The sequence below is a fragment of the Pelodiscus sinensis genome, chromosome 24 (assembly GCF_052426305.1).
Source record: "Pelodiscus sinensis isolate ZL-2025 chromosome 24, ASM5242630v1, whole genome shotgun sequence".
NCBI classification, from domain to species: Eukaryota; Metazoa; Chordata; order Testudines; family Trionychidae; genus Pelodiscus; species Pelodiscus sinensis.
Window position 1 is genome coordinate 25477723 of NC_143075.1, and position 22865 is coordinate 25500587.

At 52.7% G+C, this 22865-nt stretch overlaps 1 protein-coding gene across 8 annotated transcripts in view; it reads right to left on the minus strand.

Annotated features, from left to right (window-relative positions):
* The window catches only part of FBLIM1 (filamin binding LIM protein 1), a 79415-nt gene that overhangs the window by 23000 nt on the left and 33550 nt on the right, over positions 1 to 22865 (minus strand). For 6 of the 8 annotated variants that reach the window (XM_075906793.2, XM_089773180.1, XM_089773182.1 and 3 more), the window contains exons 2-3: positions 21279 to 21562; positions 7340 to 7515 (exon numbers count right to left, since the gene is read on the minus strand). In XM_075906793.2, coding sequence (XP_075762908.2) covers positions 7340 to 7515; positions 21279 to 21546 — 444 coding nt within the window. In that variant the 5' untranslated portion in view covers positions 21547 to 21562. Of the gene's footprint in view, positions 1 to 7339; positions 7516 to 21278; positions 21563 to 21700; positions 21723 to 22865 lie in introns of those variants that run through there. The other 2 variants (XM_089773178.1, XM_089773179.1) reach the window with 2 other exon arrangements.

The window sequence follows — 22865 nt, forward strand, 5'->3', positions numbered from 1 at the left end:
GTCTGTTTGTTTGAAGGAGCATGTGCTGTGGCCAGCAGTGGGAAGCTGTGAGCTTCTAAAGGTTTAAAATCTAGAAGCCTCTGTTAATTGGCTGAGCCTTAGTCAGGGGCAGGGCTATCAGGAAGGCCAGGGCTTTATAAAGCAGTGAGTCAGTGACCAGGGAGCTTTGTGAACAGGAGCAGCAAACAGGGAGTTTTCATAGAATCATAGAATAATAGGACTGGAAGGGACCTCAAGAGGTCATCGAGTCCAGCCCCCCGCCCTCAAGGCAGGACCAAGCTCCACCTACACCATCCCTGACAGATGTCTATCTAACCTGTTCTTAAATATCTCCAGAGAGGGAGATTCCACCACCTCCCTTGGCAATTTATTCCAATATTTGACCACCCTGACAGTTAGGAATTTTTTCCTAATGTCCAATCTAAACCTCCCCTGCTGCACTTTAAGCCCATTACTCCTTGTCCTGTCCTCAGAAACCAAGAAGAACAAATTTTCTCCTTCCTCCTTGTGACACCCTTTTAGATATTTGAAAACCGCTATCATGTCCCCCCTTAATCTTCTTTTTTCCAAACTAAACAAGCCCAGTTCATGAAGGAGAGGGAGTTGGGAAGGGGAGTGGGAAGGGGCCAAGGTACACTTGCCAGTTTTTAGAGTTTAGTTTGAAGGTTTTAGTTTAAAACTTCCTGATTTAACTAGAAACCCTATCAATAACCTAGGTAGCTGTAGGAGAGAATGCAGGCAGTAGCCAGCAGCAGAGTGGGGGCTGACCTGTTTATTGCACTCAGTTTAGCATGTATGATTACCTGCCCTGTGGGCGTGTGGTGTGTGTGCATTCAGTGCAAGGAGCTCCTGGCCCTCAGAGACCGTGTACAGGCTTTGGAGGCCAGGGTGGCTGAACTGGAGGAGCTGAGGGAGGCAGAGAGGTGCGTAGATGAGGCTTTCCAGGACACTGTAGAATTGTCCCACCTCCGGTCAGACAGCCCCTGTGCTATTAAGGAGGATGAAAGGCTCAGGGAAGGAGAGCAGTCAACAGGAGCAGAGGGGAACCTTCCCATAGTTGGGACCCTCCTTCCAGATGTTGGGGTATCCTCTCGCACTAAGGTTACCTCTCCAGGGGAGGGAACTCCACGGTCAGCAGGAAAATGCAGTTGTTAGTAATGGGAGATTCGATCATTAGAAATGTAGATAGCTGGGTTTGTGATGACCGGGAGAACCATATGGTGACTTGCCTGCCTCGTGTAAGGGTTGTGGATCTCTTGAGGCATCTAGATAAACTTATGTGTAGTGCTGGGGAGGAGCCGGTGGCTGTGGTACATGTAGGTACCAATGACATAGGGAAGAGTAGGAGAGACGTCCTGGAGGCCAAATTTAGACTGCTAGCAAAGAGACTGAAATCCAGGACCTCTCTGGTGGCATTCTCGGAAATGTTTCCAGTTCCGCGCGCAGGGCCAGGTAGGCAGGCAGAGCTCCAGAGTCTCAATGTGTGGATGAGACAACGGTGTAAGGAGGAGGGGTTTTGCTTTATAAGGAACTGGGGAAACTTTTGGGATAGGGGGAGCCTAGACAGGAAGGATGGGCTCCACCTAAACCAAAGTGGATCTATACTGCTGGCACTGAACATTGAAAAAGGTCACAGAGCAGTTTTTAGACTAAGAGACGGGAGAAAGCCGATTGGTGCAGAAGAACACGTGGATCGGACAGAGACGTCTCTTAGAGGACAGTCTATTGACAGAGATTCTCTAGGATTTAGTAAGGAGGAGAGGATGAAGTATGGACCAGATCAGATGAAAAATATTCACATAAAAAAGAATCTGACACATCAGAAAAGGGCTCCCCCGCAGCGGCCCAGCTAAGCGATACAGAACTTAGCCAAGTGCCACAGTAGGAGGGGAAGGGGGGCGGGGCGGTGATGTATATGGCCCCGCCCCCTGGCCATGTAAGTTACTAGGGTAGGGTAAAAAAAAAACGGACACCCTTGATCTGGGCCCGGAGGGGGGAGGGACCGGCTGGGAGAGGAGTGGGGCTGGCTGGGAGGAGGGGGGTAGGGGTGGGAAGCAGAGCTGGGGGGGTCAGAGTCAGCATAGCTGGCAAGGGGACAATGGGGGAGGGGCGTCCGGCGGGAAGCAAACCTGGTCGAGGGTGGGGGTCGGAGGCTGCGGGGCTGGCCATTGGAAATCGGGAGGAGGAACTGGCTGGTAGGGGGTGGGAATCAGCTGGCTGGGAGCCGGACTCACCCGGGTGCGTGCATCCCCAATGGAGACGGAGGAGAGCAGAGAGAGTGAGAGGCAGGAGGGGAAGAAGAGAAAGAAAGAGAGGGAGAGAGAGGCAGAAGGCGGAGAAGAACTGAAAGAGAGAGGGGGAGGCAGTAGGAGGAGGAGGAGGAAGAGAGAGAGAGAGAGACAGAGAGAGAGAGACGGAGCGAGAGACCGGAGGCTCAGGAGAGAAGACCGATGTGGAGGAGAGACCTGAAAATCCCGTCTTATGACGGGCTAATTGGCTAGTGTAATAAGAAAAGCCAAAAAGGAGTTTGAAGAACAGCTAGCCAAAAACTCAAAAGGTAATAACAAAATGTTTTTTAAGTACATCAGAAGCAGGAAGCCTGCTAAACAACCCGTGGGGCCCCTGGACGACTGAGATACAAAAGGAGCACTTAAAGATGATAAAGTAATTGCAGAGAAACTAAATGAATTCTTTGCTTCAGTCTTCATGGCTGAGGATGTTAGGGAGATTCCCAAAACTGACCCATCCTTTGTAGGTGACAAGTCTGAGGACTTGTCACAGATTGAAGTGTCAGAGGAGGTTTAGGAATTAATTGATAAACTTAACAGTAACAAGTCACGGGGACTTTCACCCAAGAGTACTGAAAGAACTCAAATGTGAAATTGCGGAACTATTAAATATGGTTTGTAACCTATCCTTTCAACCAGCTTCTGTACCCAACGGCTGGAAGATAGCTAATGTAAGACCAATATTTTAAAAGGGCTCTAGAGGTGATCCCGGAAATTAGAGACCGGCAAGTCTAATGTCAGTACTGGGCAAATTAGTTCAAACAATAATGAAGATTAAAATTGTCAGACACATAGAAGAACATAATTTGTTGGGAAAAAGTCAACATGGTTTCTGTAAAGGGAAATCATGTCTTACTAATCTATTGGGGTATGTCTACACTACAGCATTATTTCAAAATAATGTGTCTAAACACAAAATGCATTTCGAAATAGCGTTTTGCTATTTTGAAATAGCACGTCCACAGAGTGGACACTGAATTGCATATATGGCCAGCTGGAACCAGGTCCGGCAGGGCATCAGATCAGGAGTTACTTTGTGAGGCCTGTTCTTAAAGGGAACCCCCCCTGGACAGCCAATTCTCAGCTTTCCCTGCTTGCTTGCCTACCTCAATGAGGGATAGCAAAGCATTTTGTCTCGGCGTGCTCTGGTTGCCCTCACTCGGGACACCACAACACTCTGCAACATGGAGCCAGAGCTGCCCCTGGGCACTCTGGTGCTTCTCGTGAATGAGTTGCTGCGAGCCTGGCTGCACTTTCTGCAGGCTGCCATCCGGGAGGTCCATCGGGGGGCTGTCAGTATCCAGGAGGCCCTGCGGGAGAACTTCCACCCTGAGGAGCACTAAGAGCCTCCCTGGTCTGCCCCACTGGGGGCTTGTGCCTCATTCCTCCCTCACATCCTTGCACTTACCCCTCCCTAACCCAGCGTCCTGATGTATTTTATTTGACATGTATTTTCATGAACACATGCTCTCTTTATTTAACAAAACTAGGGTGGAGGGGGAGGGAATGATACTCTGGTGAGACTGGGGAAAGGAAGTGGGAGAGGGGAGAAGAGAGGGTGGGAGAGGGGAGGGGGAACCCTGGGAGGAGGGAACTGGAAGGGGGAAGCAGAGGAAGAAGGGGGAGGGGAAGCTCAGGGTCTCGCCAGACCAACTTGATTTTAATGGAAACCTGCTCCTGGGTTCGCATGTGGCCTTTGGTGACCAGGCTGGCAGCTATCCTGCCACAGACGGCCGCGTTCCTCCGTCTAAGTGTGGAGATCATGGATGTTGGGGGCATCCCCCCCAAACTTGAATAAGGTCCATGATCTTCACCCTGGACCAGGAAGGCGCCTGCCTTCTCCGGGCCCTGGCAGGCTCCTGGGAGCTGGCAGACTGCTCCTGGGGAGCAGTGGAGGGCTGGCTGCCAGTGGCTTGCTGGCTCCTGTTTTGGGGCCACTGGGTCAGGGGCAGTGACTGCTGGCTCTGGGCTGGCAGGCTGGGAGCTGGCACAGGCACTGTGGCCAGAGTAACCCCTTTAAGGGCTCCCAGGAGGGGGAGGGAGAGGAGTGTTCTTAGTTGAGGGTGGAGTGGCCACCAGGGCACCCTGGGAAGGCTGGAGGCCCCCTGTTTCAAAATAAGTGTCTACACAGCATTTATTTCGAAATAGCTATTTCAAATTTTGCGTTATTCCTCGTGGAATGAGGTTTCCCAAATTTGAAATAAGTGCTCTGCGTAGACATACCCTTAGAGTTCTCTGAAGGGGTTCACAAACATGTGGACAAGGGGGATCCACTAGTTACCCCTCTCCATTCTGAAAATTTACCGTTTATTCCTACCCTACTGTCTTTTAGCCAGTCCTCAACCCATGAAAGGACCTTCCCTCTTATCCCATGGCCATGTAATTTACACAAGAGCCTCTGGTGAGGGACCTTGTCAAAAGCTTTCTGAAAATCTAAGTACACTATATCTACTGGATCCCCCTTGTCTGTCGAAGGGTTGGTGACCACGGATCTAGAGCATCCCTGATAGTTGTTAGTTTAATTTATTCATAAAAACCTCCAGTGACGGGATCTCCACAACCCCCTAGATATCCTCTCTCAGTGCTGAAGCAGCCTAGAGTCCAAAAGGGTTCAAGAGAGAGAGCATTTAAATCTGCCTTCCTGCAGATTAGCCCGTCATGTCTTGTCCTATCCTTGGTGGGCTGGAGAACAATCGATCTCCATCCTCTTCACAACAGCTCTTCACATATTGGAAGACTGTTCTCAGGCTCCCTGAGCCTCCTTTGCTCTAGACTAGCCACACCATGTGTTTTCAAACTTCCTTCATGTCAGGTTTGCTGAACCGCTTTTCATTTCTATTGCTGCGCTCTCGGCTCTTCCACTTGTCCACCACTCTCCTAAGGGTACAACAGTGCTCTGGAGGTTAGTGGTCACTGCGCAAATAGAGGGGATCTGGCAAGGAAGGACACAGAAGAGGCCAGTGCCAAGAGCAGAAAGGATGTGGAATCTGCAGAGGGTCCAGCGGAAGGCAACCAAATTGATGATGGGGCTGGAGCACATGACCTACGAGGAGAGGCTGAGGGATTTGGGTCTGTTTAGTCTGCAGAAGCGAAGAGTGAGGGGGGATTTGAGAGCAGCCTCCAACTCCCTGAAGGGGGGTTCCAGACAGGCTGGAGAGAGGCTGGTCTCAGTAGTGACAGATGCAGAACAAGGAGCAATGGGCTCAAGTTGCCGTGGGGAAGGTCTAGGCTGGATTTTAGGAAAACCTATTTCCCTAGGCGGGTGGGGAAGCGCTGGGATGGTTCCCTAGGGCGGGGGTGGAATCTCCATCCCTAGAGGGGTTTAAGTCCCAGCTGGACAAAGCCCTGGCCAGGATGACTGAGTTGGGGTTGGTCCTGCGTCTAGACTCGATGATTCCTGAGTCTCTTCCAGCCCTGGGATTCTGTGATTCTAAGGCACAGGGAGAGCAGGAAAGACAGAGAGAAGTTTGGATTGGGACCTCAGGAATGCAGCATGCAAACAGCAGAGCCCACAGCTGCCTCGCTGGCAATCTGGAGGTGGGCGGCAGCTGATCTACACAGAGATGGGGCCGGTGGAAGCGTGTTCACTGGCTGGAGAGGGGCAGCCAGCTGCTCTGCCTCAGGTGCCCTGGAGGGGGCAGGAGTTTGCTCCTTTATGCAGAGAGCGGTGGAGGACAGAATCAGGCGGAAGAGCTGCCTCCTTCAGGCCCTGTTATTTTTGGTCAATGTCACTGCCCAAGACCGGGATCAAAGCCGGGGTGTTCATGGGGCAGCATGGCCCCTTCTTCCAAAGGGACGGTTGCTCTCGCCGCGCGCTTGCCAGCTCGGTGCAGAGTGTGGGGCCTGCCAGGGGTGCGAGTGGGCCCTTCCTGGGGAGATGTTAGGCTGGGATGGATCTGACCAATAGCGGTGCCTGAATTTAGTGTGGATGGACGGGAAGGACTTAGCCAAGGACAGGTCGGAGCCATGGCTTTCCACCCACTGCTGCCCCTCCGTCCGAGCCCAGGCCCCGCCGCTCCATCCCCAGCTCTGCCGCTGCCTCCCAGTCCCAGGCCTCAGTCCTGGCAATGCTGCACACTCCTGGGGGGTATTTCCCGCCCACCGAGGGGAGCAGGGAGCCCCTGAGAAGCACACCCCTGTGGGATGCTCAGTCCCCAAGGACTTACCTGAATGTGACCAGTACCCCAAAGTAACAAAAGCAGAAGTTCGGCTTCCTGGTACTTCTGAGCTGTGGACACACATGTGGCCTGGGGAGCTGCTGCAGAGAGAGGGGCCCAGGCTCGCTGGCCCCCTGCAAAGCCTGTGGGCCTGATTCTCCACCTGCATAACAAGCCTGGAGTCTTGTGTCTCTAGAGCTGTGAGGTTCAGATCTCGCCTCCATGCCCCTGGAGAGCAGGCTCAGTACTAGGCTGGGCGTTGGAACAGCTGGTCAAACATACGGGGGGTGGGAGAGGAAACTCCTCCCCGGGCCTCCCAACCAATAAGTTTACACACAAAACCATCGCTAGTGCAGAGCCTCACACAGCCTTTGCCATCGATTGCTAGTAGCTCACAGATTTGTGCTTCTCACAGTTCTCAGCTCACGTGTCCTCACACAGCCCTGGTGCAGGGATGTTAACTAGAGATTCATTTACTAGTCAAGTAGTCGATGGAATTTCCGTGTTCCGCCTTTGAAACGTACTAGAGTCCCAATGGGGCTTTGACTCAGAGCCCAGGCTCCATGCTGCGCTTCCTCTTTGAAATACACAGGACCCCCCACTGGGGCATTGGCTCATTGGATAGTTGACTAGGCCTTAATATCCCTAGGGCAGCACTATGATCCCCCTTCTACAGATGGCTGACATGGGGTCCAGAGAGGCTAAGAGACTTGCCCCAGGTCACACAAGAATTATGTGGCAGAGCAGGGGCTTGTCCCCCTCTATGCCATATAAGTGACTTGACCACCAGCCACCCCTCCCTACGGTACTCGATGCTGTTCTTCGGGTGCCAGAGCTAAAAACATCCAGGTGAGTCACGACACAAAACTTCCTCCCCCCACCTGACATCAATACCTGCTGATTCACAGGAGAGCTCAGGTTCAGCGTCTGCAGATCAGGGCAAAGTGTCTCTGCTGACAGGGCATCAAGTCCGCTGGACAGGAGAGGATCTGGCGGAGATGGCAGGGGGCTCTCCAGGTCCGAGCCTGTGGGAATGTCGGGCAGGACAGGACAAGGAAAGGTGGAGAAGCCTGAAACAAGCAAGGAACAAGGCTGGAGGCTCTGTCAGAGGAGCAGGGTGTGTGAGGACCTCACATGGTGAGCAAGGGCCCAGCTCTCACTTGGACTGAATCATACCAGGCTAATTTTGTGCTGGTGAATGGAGCCAGACTGTCAGCCCTGAGGGTTAAAATCCCTTTCCCACCCCTCTGGCTGACAGGTGGGTATGTTTACAGCATGCATGTGTCCCAGCCCTGCCTCAGCTCGTCTCCTTGTCAGCCTGCCCACCTACCTCAGCCCAAGACACATGGATGCCTCTCCAGGGCAAGCAGCTGGCCTTCACTTCTGTGCAGCTGAGGCAAAGCCCCGCTTGGAGAGGGCACCCTTCGCCTTGACCCAGGCCTTGGTGCTGGGCAAGTTTCCCAGGATTCTTGGATGGTCCCAGAGTGTCTCGTGCTGCATCAGTCTTTTTTTTTTTTTTTCCCTTTCCCTCCTCCCCCCCTGTTTGAGTGAGGCTTTAGAGGGGGAGTTCTCCAGGTAGAGGACAAGTAGATACAGGAGTTTGGGAGAAGTGGGTGTTGTGCTTGGGGCTTCTTGCTGTATGCTGAGCTTGTGTTGTGAGTGAGGGTTGTGTGTGTTCTTGTTTGTTTATTTATTTATTTACCCCTGTGTTTGAGAGTGAGGTTTTTTTTTTTTTTTTTTTTTTTTCCTTCCCCCCTCCCCTTGATAGAGTTTGTGCTGTGATTGGTAGGGGCTGTGATTGGCAGGTGGAAACTGTTGGCTTCTAATTAAAGTTTGAATTGTAGAAGCCTCTGCTGATTGGCTGAGCCTTGGTAGGGGGAGGGGCTTTATAAGGCAGTGGGCAAGCGACCAAGGAGCTTGCGAACAGGTGATTGCTAACAGGGAGTTTTGAGAGGGAGTTCTGAAGGGGAGAGGGAAGGGCGGGAGGTTCTCTTGTCTTTCTTTTTAAATCCCTTCTCCAGGACAGCAGCGATGGTTGATGATGCGTCTGCTGCTGTTGTTACCTGCACGGCGTGTGCCATGTTTGTCTTCCTCCCGGAAGAAAGAACGGATTTCATCTGCACCAAGTGCAAGCTGGTCGAGATTTTGGAAGAAAAAATTAGAGGACTGGAGGCCCAAGTGTCGACCTTACGCTTGATCAGAGAGGATGAAGACTTCCTCGATAGAAGGCAGCAATTGATCCTTCAAGCACAGCAGGCAGAGGAGCCAGTGAGGGCAGTACGCAACCAAGAGGAGAACTGGCAGCATGTAACTTCTAGAAGGGGAAAAAGGCCAGCACGGGATTCCCCCGATGCTATAGAGGTAAGCAATCGCTTTCAAGCTCTCTCCACAGGCTCTGCAGTGCTGAATGCTCTGGAAGGGACCTCACAAGGTAGAAACCAGAAGGGAGCACCATCTACTGAAAGGCATGGGATGCGTAGTCCTAGGGATGGGGGTTCCACGGCCACCACCCCCAAAAGGAAACGACGGGTGGTGGTGGTCGGGGACTCCCTCCTAAGAGGGACTGAGCCATCCCTCTGCCGTCCGGACCTGGAATCTCGAGAGGTGTGCTGCTTACCAGGAGCTCGCATTCGGGATGTCACTGAGAGGCTTAGCAAGCTGATCAAACCTTCAGATCGCTACCCCTTCCTGCTTCTCCATGTAGGAACGAATGATACGGCCAAGAATGACCTTGAGCGGGTTGCTGCGGATTATGTAGCACTGGGAAGAAGGATCCAAGACTTTGGAGCGCAAGTGGTGTTCTCGTCCATCCTCCCTGTTGAAGGGAAAGGACTGGGCAGGGATCGTCGAATTGAGGACGTAAATGCGTGGTTGCGCAGGTGGTGTCGCAGAGAGGGCTTTGGTTTCTTCGACCATGGGACTCTGTTCCGGGCGGAAGGATTGTTAGGAAGAGATGGGATCCACCTAACGAAGAGAGGAAGGAGCATCTTCGCGGGCAGGCTTGCGAACCTAGTGAGGAGGGCTTTAAACTAGGTTCGTCGGGGGACGGTGACCAAAACCCTGAGGGGAGTGGGAAAGTCAGATACCGGGAAGAAATGCATAGAGCAAGGAGCGAGAAAGGAGGACCCCAGTTTCGAATGGAGAAGATAATGCAATCAACTGGTTACCTGAAGTGTTTGTACACTAATGCGAGAAGCCTGGGCAACAAGCAGGAAGAACTGGAGGCCCTGGCCCAGGCCAAGAAATATGATTTAATTGGGATAACAGAGACTTGGTGGGATGACTCGCATGACTGGAGCGCTGTCATGGAAGGGTATAGATTGTTCAGGAAGAATAGGCAGGGGAGAAAAGGAGGAGGAGTTGCACTATATGTAAGAGAGCACTATGATTGCTCTGAACTCCAGTATAAAGAGGGAGAAAAACTTGTTGAAAGTCTATGGGTCAGGTTTAAAGGAGCAAACAGCAGTGATGTTGTGGTTGGTGTCTGCTACAGGCCACCGAACCAGGTGGATGAGGTAGATGAGGCTTTCTTCGAACAAATGAGCGAAGCTTCCAGATCGCAGGCCCTGGTTCTCATGGGGGACTTTAATCACCCTGACATCTGTTGGGAAACCAATACGGCAGTACACAGGCAATCCAGGAAGTTTTTGGAGAATGTTGGGGATAACTTCTTGGTACAAGTGCTGAAGGATCCGACCAGGGGCCGTGCACAGCTTGACCTTCTCCTCACAAACAGGGAGGAACTAATAGGGGACGTAGAGGTGGGTGACAACCTGGGAAGCAGTGATCATGAGATGGTAGATTTCAGGATCCTGACCAAAGGAAGGAAAGAGAGTAGTAAAATACACACCTTGGACTTCAAAAAAGCAGATTTTGACTCCCTCAGAGATCTGATGGAAAGAATCCCCTGGGATGTTAACATGAAGGGGAAAGGAGTCCAGGACAGCTGGCAGTATTTTAAAGAAGCCTTATTGAAGGCACAAAAAGAAACCATCCCGACACGTAGCAAGAGAGGCAAACCTGGTAGGAGACCAGATTGGCTTACAGGGGAAATCCTTGGTGTACTTAAGCACAAAAAGGAAGCTTACAGAAAGTGGAAACTTGGACAAATGACTAGGGAGGAGCTTAAATGTATAGTTCGAGAATGCCGGGGGGTTATCAGGAAGGCGAAAGCGCAAATGGAGTTGCGACTGGCTAAGGATGTGAAGGATAACAAGAAAGGTTTCTACAGGCATGTCAACAAGAAGAAGGTGATCAGAGAGGGTGTGCAGTCCCTAATGGATGAAGGAGGTAACCTAGTGACAGAGGATGTGGGGAAAGCTGAAGTACTCAATGCTTTCTTTGCCTCTGTATTCACGGACAAGGTCGGCTCCTGGACTTCTGTGCTAAGCGACGCAAGATGGGAAGAAGATGGACAGCCCTTGGTGGGTAAAGAACAGGTTAGGAACTATTTAGAAAAACTAAACGTACACAAATCCATGGGTCCAGACTTAATGCACCCAAGGGTACTGAAGGAGTTGGCAAATGTCATTGAGGAGCCTTTGGCCATTATCTTTGAAAAGTCGTGGAGATCGGGCGAAATCCCGGATGATTGGAAAAAGGCAAATGTAGTGCCCATCTTCAAAAAAGGGAAGAAGGACGATCCAGGGAACTATAGGCCGGTCAGTCTTACCTCGGTTCCTGGAAAAATCATGGAAGGGATCATAAAGGAGTCCATTTTGAGACACTTGAATGAGAGGAAAGTGATCAGGAATAGTCAGCATGGATTCACAAAGGGCAAGTCGTGCTTGACCAATCTGATTAGCTTCTATGATGAGGTAACTGGCTCAGTGGACATGGGAAAGTCAGTGGATGTTATATACCTTGACTTTAGCAAGGCTTTTGATACGGTCTCCCACAATATTCTTGCCAGCAAGTTAAGGGAATGCGGATTGGATAAATGGACGGTAAGATGGATAGAAAGATGGCTAGAAGGCCGGGCCCAGCGGGTAGTGATCAACGGTTCGATGTCAGGATGGCGGTCGGTTTCTAGTGGAGTGCCCCAAGGTTCGGTTCTAGGACCGGTTTTGTTCAATATCTTTATTAATGACCTGGATGAGGGGATAGATTGCACCCTCAGCAAGTTTGCAGATGACACTAAGCTAGGGGGAGAGGTAGATACGCTTAAGGGCAGAGATAGGGTCCAGAGTGACTTGGACAAATTGGAGGATTGGGCCACTAGAAATCTCATGAGATTCAACAAAGACAAGTGTAGAGTCCTGCACTTGGGACGGAAGAATCCCAAGCATAGTTACAGGCTGGGGACCAACCAGTTAAGTAGTAGTTCTGCAGAAAAGGACCTGGGGGTTACAGTGGATGAGAAGCTAGATATGAGTCAACAGTGTGCCCTTGTAGCCAAGAAAGCTAATGGCATATTAGGATGCATTAAGAGGAGCATTGCCAGCAGATCCAGAGATGTCATTATTCCCCTTTATTCGGCTTTGGTGAGGCCACATCTGGAGTACTGTGTCCAGTTCTGGGCCCCCCACTACAAAAAGGATGCGGACGCATTGGAGAGGGTCCAGCGGAGGGCAACCAAAATGATTAGGGGTCTGGAGCATATGACCTACGAGGAGAGGCTGAGGGACTTGGGTCTGTTTAGTCTGCAGAAGCGAAGAGTGAGGGGGGACTTGATAGCAGCCTTCAACTTCCTGAAGGGAGGTTCCAAAGAGGATGGAGAGAGGCTGTTCTCAGTAGTGACAGATGGCAGAACAAGGAGCAATGGTCTCAAGTTGTGGTGGGAGAGGTCCAGATTGGATATTAGGAAAAACTATTTTACTAGGAGGGTAGTGAAGCATTGGAATGGGTTACCTAGGGAAGTAGTGGAGTCTCCATCCCTAGAGGTGTTTAAGTCTCGGCTTGACAAAGCCCTGGCCGGGTTGATTTAGATGGGATTGGTCCTGCCTAGAGCGGAGGGCTGGACTTGACGACCTTCTGAGGTCTCTTCCAGTTCTGAAGGGGATGGTTGGATGAAATAACATGATCTTGGTAACTAATTGACCATTCATTTCCAGTTGGAAATAGGTCAATGGAGGGATGATAGGAGTTGCTATAGGGAACTTTCTGGGTGTCTGGCTGGTGAGTCTTGCCCACATGCTCAGGGTTTAGCTGATCGCCATATTTGGGGTCAGGAAGGAATTTTCCTCCAGGGTAGATTGGCAGAGGCCCTGGAGGTTTTTCGCCTTCCTCTGTAGCATTGGGCACAGATCACAGCTGAAGGACTCTCTGCATGTTGGGGCCTTCAAAGTATTGGAAGGCTTCAATATCTGAGACATAGGTGAGAGGATTATTCTAAGAGGGGTGGGGGAGATTCTGTGGCCTGCACTGTGCAGGGGGTCAGACTAGATGATCATAATGGTCCCTTCTGACCTTAAAGTCTATGAGTCTATGAGTCTATGATGAAACCACGTTGGAAGGGCCCATTCTTATGGGTTAACAGAGTCCATCATGAGCAGAGTCTTGCTCTTGCAAAGGCCAACTGCCCCCCGGCAGGGAGCGTTAGTGGCACTGGATACTTGGCAGGAGGTGCAGCCAATGCAGCTCCCCTGAATAGAGCAGTTACTCATCACAGCACCGCTCCTGCTGCACTTGAAACCAGGCACCTACAGCTGCACACAGGGCCCTGGGCTGGGATCGAAAGGAAATAAATGCTCCAGGTGACAGGGAGGGTGCAGGTGTTACTGCTGCCCCAGGCCTGCTGCGGGGGGGGTGGGGCTCGCTGGTTACTTTCACACCTGATGGTGCCAGTCTGGTGTATCTGAGCTTGCTTCTCTGCTTTGGCAAAGGCTGGGTCGGCTCCATTGCCCCTTCACTGAAGTAAGGAACCTGAACTTCTGTGATGTATCAGGACCCCTTTGGGACTGTCACCTGATGTGCTGAGACCCCTCTTGCTTGCTTCCCCTGGCAGCCTGGGCACCCAGTTACCCAGCCTCCAGCCTGCTTCAGTACAGCCCTGGGGACTGAGCTATCCCCATAAGGCTGCTGACAGACTGTAAGCAGCACCGCACCAGCCCTTTTCCCAGCACTCAGTGCACAGCCCCTTTGGGAGCTGAACTCTGTACAAAGTCAGCTCCTGAAATCCCCTCGGTCTCAGTGTACAGAGAGATCCACAGGTCCTGGGCTCCCGCAGGTAGGGCTCTTATTAAACAAAACTGGTTTTACTAAGTATGAAAAGACAGGCTGGAAGTGGTCTTAAGAGGTAGCAGACAGAAGTAAGCATCTGAGCAAAATAAATACATGCAAGCTTAATACACGAAAGAAACTAATGACATGTAAAATCTCACCCTACACGTGGTTCTAATAATCTTCATAAGCCAGACGCCCTTCCACCCTGGCCAAGGACTCCCCCCTCCCTCCCTCCACGCAAGAAGGCAGCAGGGGAATGAAGTCGGGCAGCGAGCGCCTTGCTCCTCGGCTCCCCACGGCAGGGCGTGCCACCGGAGCAGCCAGAGCTGGCGCCGGCATGGTCCCAGACCCCCACTCCCTCCCGCATGCGCAGGAGGGCAGCAAGGGAACAAAGTCCCAACGTGCGATGGACTGGTGTTTTACTCTACCACGCCGGCAGTTGGGGGGGTGGGGGAGAGCAGCCTGCATATTTCTGGGACCTGGCGCGCAGCTGCAGAACCTCACCCACCCTGCAGGAAGCCTGTCATGATTATGAGGGTTAGCCAGCAGCCTGGGGATTAAGGGGTTAACTACACCTAGCCAGGTGGAGTGACCAGTAGGAATGTAGGAGGGAGTTTCAACCTGGGACAAAGGAATTTGGGTTTTTTCCTTTCTCCCTTTTGACTCTCAGAGTTCTCTGCAGCTACAGAGAGGGACAAGCATGTCTCTCTCTCTCTCCAAGGCACCATTCTCATTTTCTGTAAGTAGGGTAAAGTTTAGGCAGCTTCGTTAGGTTTTATTGTTTTAAGGATTGGGGATGGGATCTGAGATCTGGCACTGTTTAAAAGATGTTTTGGCTTTTCTTTGTAACTAAGTTCTAGGCCCATGGAGTTTCTCCATGAGTATATTTTGTTACCTTCCTCTCTAGTCATTATGGTTGCAACAGGAATATTGTTGTAATAATAAAAGTTCTTTCTTTTCTTTTTATTAACCTGGCAGTGGTTAATTGTGTGCCCTGATTTTTATTTTAGGGGTGAGATTTCCCAAATGATCTTTCCCCTGATTTCTTTATCAACATTTGGGTGGTGGCAGCGGAAGTTTTATTCCCAAGATCTAGGTTTTTACGATCTTGGGGGGAAGTTTTATACCAAAGCCTGGTAGATAAGGCTTTGGGGTACACTTGCTGGCCCCCACTTCTGCATTTATCATGCCAGAGTGGGGAAGGAGCCATGACAAAGCCTGTGCTACCTCTGTTGTCCCTAGAGGTAGCATAAGAGTGGTAATCATCTTGGGGGCAGTGCCGATGAGCACAGGGAGCCAGAGGGCGTGGGGGGGGGGCACAGGGCAGCTTCGTGAACCGCACTTTTGGCGGGGAAGAGTCGCATGCAGCTCGTGAGCCAGGGGTTGGCCACCCCTACTCTAGCTCAAAAGCGACAGTGCTCTGTGGCTGCCAGATGCAGTGCCAGGTTGCTGCCGTCCATCTCATGCAGAGTGTCGGCCTCCTGTGACTCTTCTTCCTCTGTCAATAACATCAGGAGTAATGCTGCTGCCCGTTGCGATGTCCGCATGGCACCGAACAGAACAGAGGAGAGGAGGGTGGGATCCAGGCTTTCATGCTGCAGATGCCGGAGTCATAGCAAAAAATGGCATGAAAGGCAGCTGGAAATCTCTGCAGGGCAGTGCCGGGCGGACAGGATCGCTCAGCATTCCCACAGCACCTAGTGACCGATGATGGCACCAGGCACTGTGGGATGCTCACCCACTGAGCACTGCTCACACTGTCAACGAGGGAGCTGAAAACATGGACGCAATCTGTGAACAGAGGGAGACTTCTGCACGCTGACATGAGTTTCAGTGGTGAGTAGTGAGGAGTAGTTGCACCCTAAGTTGTTTCCAGCAGTCATCTTGGGCGGAGCAGCTAGGCAGAACTGACGGCTGGATTGCCTAACTCCCTGCCATGGACAGAATTTGCATAAGGTGGGAATCCTTTGTTCTGTGACTCCCTTTCGGTATCTCATGGCAAGTCTCAGAAATCAAGATTGGTTCCACTATCAGGTGACATGGGCACATGTCTCTGCAGCCATTCTGTACTGGCTGGGCCACATCTCTCCAGTTCCTGGTCTCTTGCTGGTGGGCCATCAGTGAAGGAGGCCACAGCACTGTTGTACCGGAAGAGTCAGCAGTGAGTGCAACCCAGAGCAGCAAACATGAAATGACTGATACCCAGAGCAATGCTACTCTACAAGCGGAGACGTGCTCCCAAAGCGGATCATAGGCAGTGACTCACCCTCTTCCAGCGATGGGTGGCGTGCGCCATCTTGCATCAAGCATATCTGAGTCATGACATATTCCCAACAGAAGCAGATTATTATAAAGCCCATGGAAGGCCCATCACAACTCTCAACCCTGGATGTTTAGCTGGAGCACTGAGGGCTTCTGGGATTAGCTGCTCTCTACTTTGTGCCTGAAGCAGCACTAAGTCCAGGATCCGGCAACCTGCACAGTCAATACTGCAGCCATGTTGTGCTCTTGGCAATGCCTGGGCTGCAAGTGATCATGCCACCCTCTAGCAGGAGGATCTCAGAGTGGACACAAGCCAGGCTGCTTCTGAGGGCTAAGGGAGCTGATCCTGTGCGTTGGAACTGCAGGGCTGGGACAAACAGGGAGGAACTAGCAGGGGAAGTGGAGGTGGGTGACAACCTGGGAAGCAGTGATCATGAGATGGCAGATTTCAGGATCCTGACCCAAGGAAGAAAGGAGAGTAGCAAAGTACACACCCTGGACGTCAGACAAGCGGACTTTGACTCCTTCAGAGAACTGACGGGCAGGATTCCCAGGGATGCTAACATGAAGGGGAAAGGAGTCCAGGAGACCTGGCAGAATTTTAAAGAAGCCTTATTGAAGGCACAGGGAGAAACCATCCCGATGTGCAGTATGAAAAGCAAATACGGCAGGCGACCAGATTGACTTAGCAGTGAAATCCCTGGTGAGTTTAAACACAAAAAGGAAGTTGACAAGAAGTGGAAACTTGGACAGATGACTAGGGAGGAGGATAAATGTCTAGCTCGAGAATGCAGGGGAGTTATCAGGAAGGCAAAAGCGCAGCTGGAATTGCAGCTAGCAAGGGATGTGCGGGTAACAAGAAAGGTTTCTACAGGCACGTTAGCAATAAGAGGGTGATCAGAGAGGGTGTGCGGCCCCTACTGGATGAGGGAGGTAACCTAGTGACAGATGATGTGGGAAAAGCTGAAGTACTCAATGATTTCTTTGCCTCTGTCGTCACAGACAAGGTCAGCTCGCAGACTAATGCGCTAGACGACGCAGTTATAGGAAGGAGGTGGGCAGCCCTCGGAGAGAAAGAACTGGTTAATAACTATTTAGAAAAGCTAAACATACACAAATCCATGGGTCCGGATTTAGTGCATCCGAGGGTACTGAGGGAGTTGGCAAATGTCATTGTGGAGCCTTTGGCCATTATCTTTGAAAACTTGTGGAGACTGGGAGAGATCCCGGATGATTGGGAAAAGGCAAATGTAGTGCCCTTCTTCCCTTTTTTAAAGAAGGACTATCCAGGGAACTACAGACCAGTCAACCTTACCTCAGTCCCCAGAAAAACCATAGAGGGGATCCTCAAGGAATCCATTCTGAGGCACTTGGAAGAGAGGAAAGTGATTAGGAATAGTCAGCATGGATTCACAAAGGGAAAGTCATGCCTGACCAACCTGATTAGCTTCTATGATGAGGCAACTGGCTCTGTGGACGTGGGAAAGTCAGTGGATGTGATAGACCTTGACTTTAGCAAAGCTTTTGATACCATCTTCCACAATATTCCTGCCAGCAAGTTAAGGAAGTTAAGATTGGACAGATGGACTGAAAGATGGATAGAAAGCTGGCTAGACTGTTAGGCCCAACAGGTAGTGATCAATGGCTCAGTGTCAGGATGGGGGTCGGTTTCTAGTGGAGTGCCCCAAGGTTCGGTTCTAGGGCCGGTTTTGTTCAATATCTTTATTAATGACCTGGATGAGGGGATGGATTGCACCCTCAGCAAGTTTGTGGATGACATATCTACGTTGGATATGTTGGCAGGCAGGGATAGGATCCAGAGTGACCTGGACAGATTAGAGGATTGGACCAAAAGAAATCTGATGATGTTCAACAAGAAGAAATGTCGAGTTCTGCACTTGGGACGGAAGAATCCCAAGCATTGGTACAGGCTGGGGACCGATTGGCTAGGTAGCAGTTCAGCAGAAAAGGCCCTGGGGATTACAGTGGATGAGAAGCTGGATATAAGCTGGCTAGTAGGATATAAGATGGCTAGTAGGAAGTTTAGACTTGAGATTAGACGAAGGTTTCTAACCATTAGAGGAGTGAGGTTCTGGAACAGCCTTCCAAGGGAAGTAGTGGGGGCAAAAGATCTATCTGGTTTCAAGATTAAACTAGATGGGTTTATGAAGGGGATGGTTTGATGAGATAACATGATCTTGGTAACTAATTGACCATTCATTATCAGTGGGAAATAGGTCATTGGAGGGATGATAGGAGTTACTATAGAGAACTTTCTGGGTGTCTGGCTGGTGAGTCTTGCCCACATGCTCAGGGTTTAGCTGATCGCCATATTTGGGGTCGGGAAGGAATTTTCCTCCAGGGTAGATTGGCAGAGACCCTGGAGGTTTTTCGCCTTCCTCTGTAGCATGGGGCACAGATCACAGCTGGAGGATTCTCTGCATCTTGGGGTCTTCAAAGTATTTGAAGGCTTCAATATCTGAGATGCAGGTGAGAGGATTATTCTAGGAGGGGTGGGTGAGATTTTGTGGCCTGCACTGTACAGGGGGTCAGACTAGATGATCAGAATGGTCCCTTCTGACCTTAAAGTCTATGAGTCTATGAGTCTATAATGTGCCCTTGTAGCCAAGAATATTAGGTTGTATTAGGAGGAGCATTTCCAGCAGATCTAGAGAAGCGGTTATTCCCCTTTATTCGGTTAGGCCACATCTGGAGTGTTGCATCTAGTTCTAGGCTCCCCACTATAGAAAGGCTGTGGACACACTGAAGAGGGTCCAGCGGAGGGCAACCAAAATGCTGAGGGGGCTGGAGCACATGATCTACGAGGAGAGGCTGAGGGATTTGGGCTTATTTAGTCACAGAAGAGAAGAGTGAGGGCGGATTTGAGAGCAGCCTTCAACTTCCTGAAGGGAGGTTCCAAGAGGCTGGAGAGAGGCTGTTCTCAGTAGTGACAGGTGGCAGAACAAGGAGCAATGGGCTCAGGTTACAGTGGGGGAGGTCTAGGTTGGATGTTAGGAAAAACTCTTTCCCTAGGAGGGTGGTGAAGCCCTGGGCTGGGTTCCCTAGGGAGGTGGTGGAATCCCTGGAGGTTTTTAAGTCTCGGCTTGACAGGGCCCTTGGCTGGGTTGATTGAGTTGGGATTGATCCTGCCGTGGGCAGGGGGCTGGACTCGATTCCTGAGGTCTCTCCCAGCCCTGGGATTCTATGACAATGACAGTGGATGGCTTGTCACTCAGAGGTGCCCTGGTGATTCCTGTCTGGCCCATAGAGGTAAGTGTGACCCTACTCCTGCTAGCCAAGTTCTCCTTTAGATCAAGCAGGAGAGGCCTGTGTGTCCAGGCCCTCCCACTGACCCTCGAGGCCCCTTTGCGGACAGGGCTGCAGAAAGCTACTTCCCAGAGCAAAGGGAATTTGGGACAGGCCGGTGGAGATTGCTGGCAGGGGGCCAAGCTGTTAGGACAGGGGTGGGCAATAATTTTTGACCAGGGGCCACTTCAAACTATTTGCGGGCCATCCCGGAAGAGGTGGGCCCAGGACTCTTCCCTGCTTCCCCACCCACAGATCCTGATTAGCTTGAGTGTGAGGGGCAGCGCGAAGTCTCCCTCCCTGCCCTCCAGCGTGCGGCACTTACAGTCAACCGCCAGGGTTAGCACTAAGCGCCGCGCGCTCCCTGCCCCATGGCCCGGGTTGGCCTGGGGGCGGGGTAGCGGCAGGACCTCCACAGGCCGAATCAACCTGCTTGGTGGGCTGGCTCCGGCCCGCAGAGGCCCTTTTGCCCACCCCTGTGCAAAGAGCTTTGCAGGGGAGCGGCCTGCGAGCCTCCCAGGACCTCGCTAAGAGGCGGAGCTGCTGGGCTGACTGCATGGAGCAGTGACGTGGGCAGGAGTGTCGCGTGTACCCACGTCCATCCAACATGCCCACGCACGCACAGGAGGGGGCTGCATCCCAGGGCTCTCGGCACACAACTGCAGTGACAGGTTTACCTGAGGAGAGGTGAACCCGCCCGCTTACTGCGCCCGTTCCCACTGCCTTTCTGGCTGGGCTTTGCTAGAGGATGCCAGGCTGTGCGGGGCCATGGCTTGTTGGGGAAAACAAAGGCCTGCTCCCCAAGAACCTGCTAGTTTATTCAACGGAAAACCTCATCCAAGCAAGGGAGCCCAAGTGGGGGGATCTGTGGAAGTTTAATTATTCGCTTCCTTCCCAGCACGTGCCCTAATACACCTCCTCTCCTTCTGCTTGTTTGACTTGCAGCCAACACGGACCCTGCCCACAAAGCAAACTGCCATTCCCAGGCAGCCTGGCCCCTGCCAGCAAACAGTGAAATAATGAAAGCAGATGGCAGCCGAGGAGCTGGGGGGACTGGTCACTGTCGCATCAGCAGCTGGGGGCTCCAGAGACGGGCTGGGACCTCAGACTTCAATGCTTAAGGAAATAAACCCCCCATCCCCTCCGGATGCTGGTCCCGGGGGAGTTCAGGGTCCGTCTGTACGGCAGCCAGGAGTGGACACACAGACAAGTGCTAGCCACTAAAAGCAGCAGGGCTAGTCTCAGCATTAGACAGCATATGCAGCCGCCCGAGGATGTCTCCAGGAGCCGGGTGGAATGGGGCTGGCTAGCACGTCACTTGAGCACTGAGGGCCTGATGCAAAGACCCTCCCACCCCACGTTACTGGAAGGCTCAGACCCCCCCACCTCATCTGCCCCGGGGCAATGGTCTCACTGCCGTTCGCTGCTCCCCCTTCCAGCCAGGTGCCTTGCCCCCTCCCGTTCTGCTAAGTGGTGATTTCTTCCCTAAGACCCCTCCCGCACGGAGCTAGCTCGCTTTCCCTGCTGGGCTGCCAGCCGCCCGCTGCTGTCCTGCATTCCGCGCACGGCCCAGGCCAGGCCCAGCAGCAGCGGGATGGCAGGTCACACTGGGAGCACAGGCCAGAGAACACGCGGGCCCAGGCGCTCAGCGAGCTCCTGCCTCCCTCCATCTCCCCACTCCTGCCAGGCACCATCTTGCTGGGAGTGAGAATGTTGCCCACATCTCTGGACTAACTCACCTGTGCAGCGGGAGCCTGTTTCCACGGCGCCATTTCAGGCACATGGGAGCAGCCGTGCGCTCCGGGATGCAGCCGGCTTTTCATCCCATTCCCTGGACTCTAAGGGAGCGAGGGGAAAGTGCCTGTCGCACTGGCTGCTGAGCTCCCTTCATGCACACAATGCAGGCACTTTCCCCTCACTCCCTTAGCATCCAGGAAACGGGATGAAAAGCCAGCCCCATCCCGGCGCGCACGGCTGCTGCCCCCCGCCTTTGCCTGCTTCTAATCCATCACGCCCGGTCTCTTTGGGAGCATCCACAGGCCCTGGGCAGCTTGCTCCAGGAAGACAGTGCAGCGCATTCTGTCCGCTGCATTCGCCTTACCTGCGCTGGAGGAGCCAGTCGCCCCACGGAAGGGCCCGGCACTGCTGCTCGCTTGGCCGGCCTGATGGCTGCTGGTGGGTGTTTTCCTGGGTGGTGACACTTGGGGCTGCTGGGTCCTGACAGATTTTGTAGCCTCCGTTGGGGGGTCTGATCTCTGCTGATGCACCTCTGGCCTCGTATCAACCTTGCTGACCATGTCCCTCTTGGGGGGGGCCAGGGTAATGTATACGGAGGAGGCAATTCTCTTCTCCACCTTCCCAGACAGCATCTTCGACCCAGGGGCCCTGCAAGGGACAGAAGCAATGAACAGAGCCAGGAGCAGCTCTCTCTACTTCTCCAGTCCCTCTCTTCCTGGGGAGCATTGCTCCCGCCCAGCCTAGTTCCCACACCACGTGAACACAGAGCCGCCCCCAGCCAAGCACCTCCCACACGGAGGTTCTCCTGTTCCCAGCAGCCTCAGGCATGTGTGCAGGGCTGGCTGTTTGAGGCAATGCCCGCTGCTCCAGAGGCAATACAATCATTTCCTCTTTGTTTTTGTGCTGCACACACCCTGGCGTTCAAAGTCTTCTTTCCTGGAAAGGAAAATCAGGAAACAAGTAACCAGCCAACCCATGCAGCACCAGATACCGTCCACTAGCAGGGGACCCAGGGGAGTCTAGCAAAGTATTCGAACAGCAAAGTGCTGCGAGGACCCTGGAATAAGGTCTCTCAACAAACAAGGTGCAATGGCCACTTCGCTCACTGTCCCAGTTCCTGTTACTGAGGAGGAAGCTTGGTCATTAAAGTAGGGCAAGGGCTGACTTCTGTTCTGCACCCATTTTCAAGCAGGGCCTCCCAGCCTCCTCCCGTGCCTCAGTTTCCCCATCTGTACAATGGAGGTGACGACAGGGATCTACTTCACAGGGCACCACAAAACTTAACTCATAAGATACTGAAAGGGAAAGTGTTAGAGGGTTATTATAAGTGACTAGCCAATTAACCCGTCGTAAGACGGGATTTTCAGGTCTCTCTTCCACATCCGTCTTCTCTCCTGAGCCTCCGGTCTCTCGTTCCGTCTCCCTCCCTCTCTCTCTCTCTCCTCCTATTGCCTCCCCCCCCCCTCAGCTCTCCTCCCTCTCTTGCCTCTCACTCGGGGGACCGCGGAGCCCAAATGGCCTTTTGGGCTCCGCACTCCCCGTGCTACATGGGGAGCGCGGATCCCAAATGGCCACTTGTGCCGCTTGCTCCCCCGCGGCGGCCCGGCTGAGCGGTGCAGAAGTCGGCCGAGCGCCACGGCGGGAGTCAAAGGGGTGCGGGGTGGTGACGTACACGGCCAGGCACGTCACCACCCTGCCCCTCTTCCCCTCCCACCATGGCGCTCAGCTGACTTCTGCGCCGCTCAGCCGGGCCGCCGCGGGGGAGCAAGCAGCACAAGCGGCCATTTGGGCCCCACACTCCCCATGGAGCACGGGCCCCCAGAGGGAACAGCCAGCATTTCAGGCAACAGCGCCCCCCAGAGGGAACAGCCAGCATTTCAGGCAACAGCGCCCCCCAGAGGGAACAGCCAGCATTTCAGGCAACAGCGCCCCCCAGAGGGAACAGCCAGCA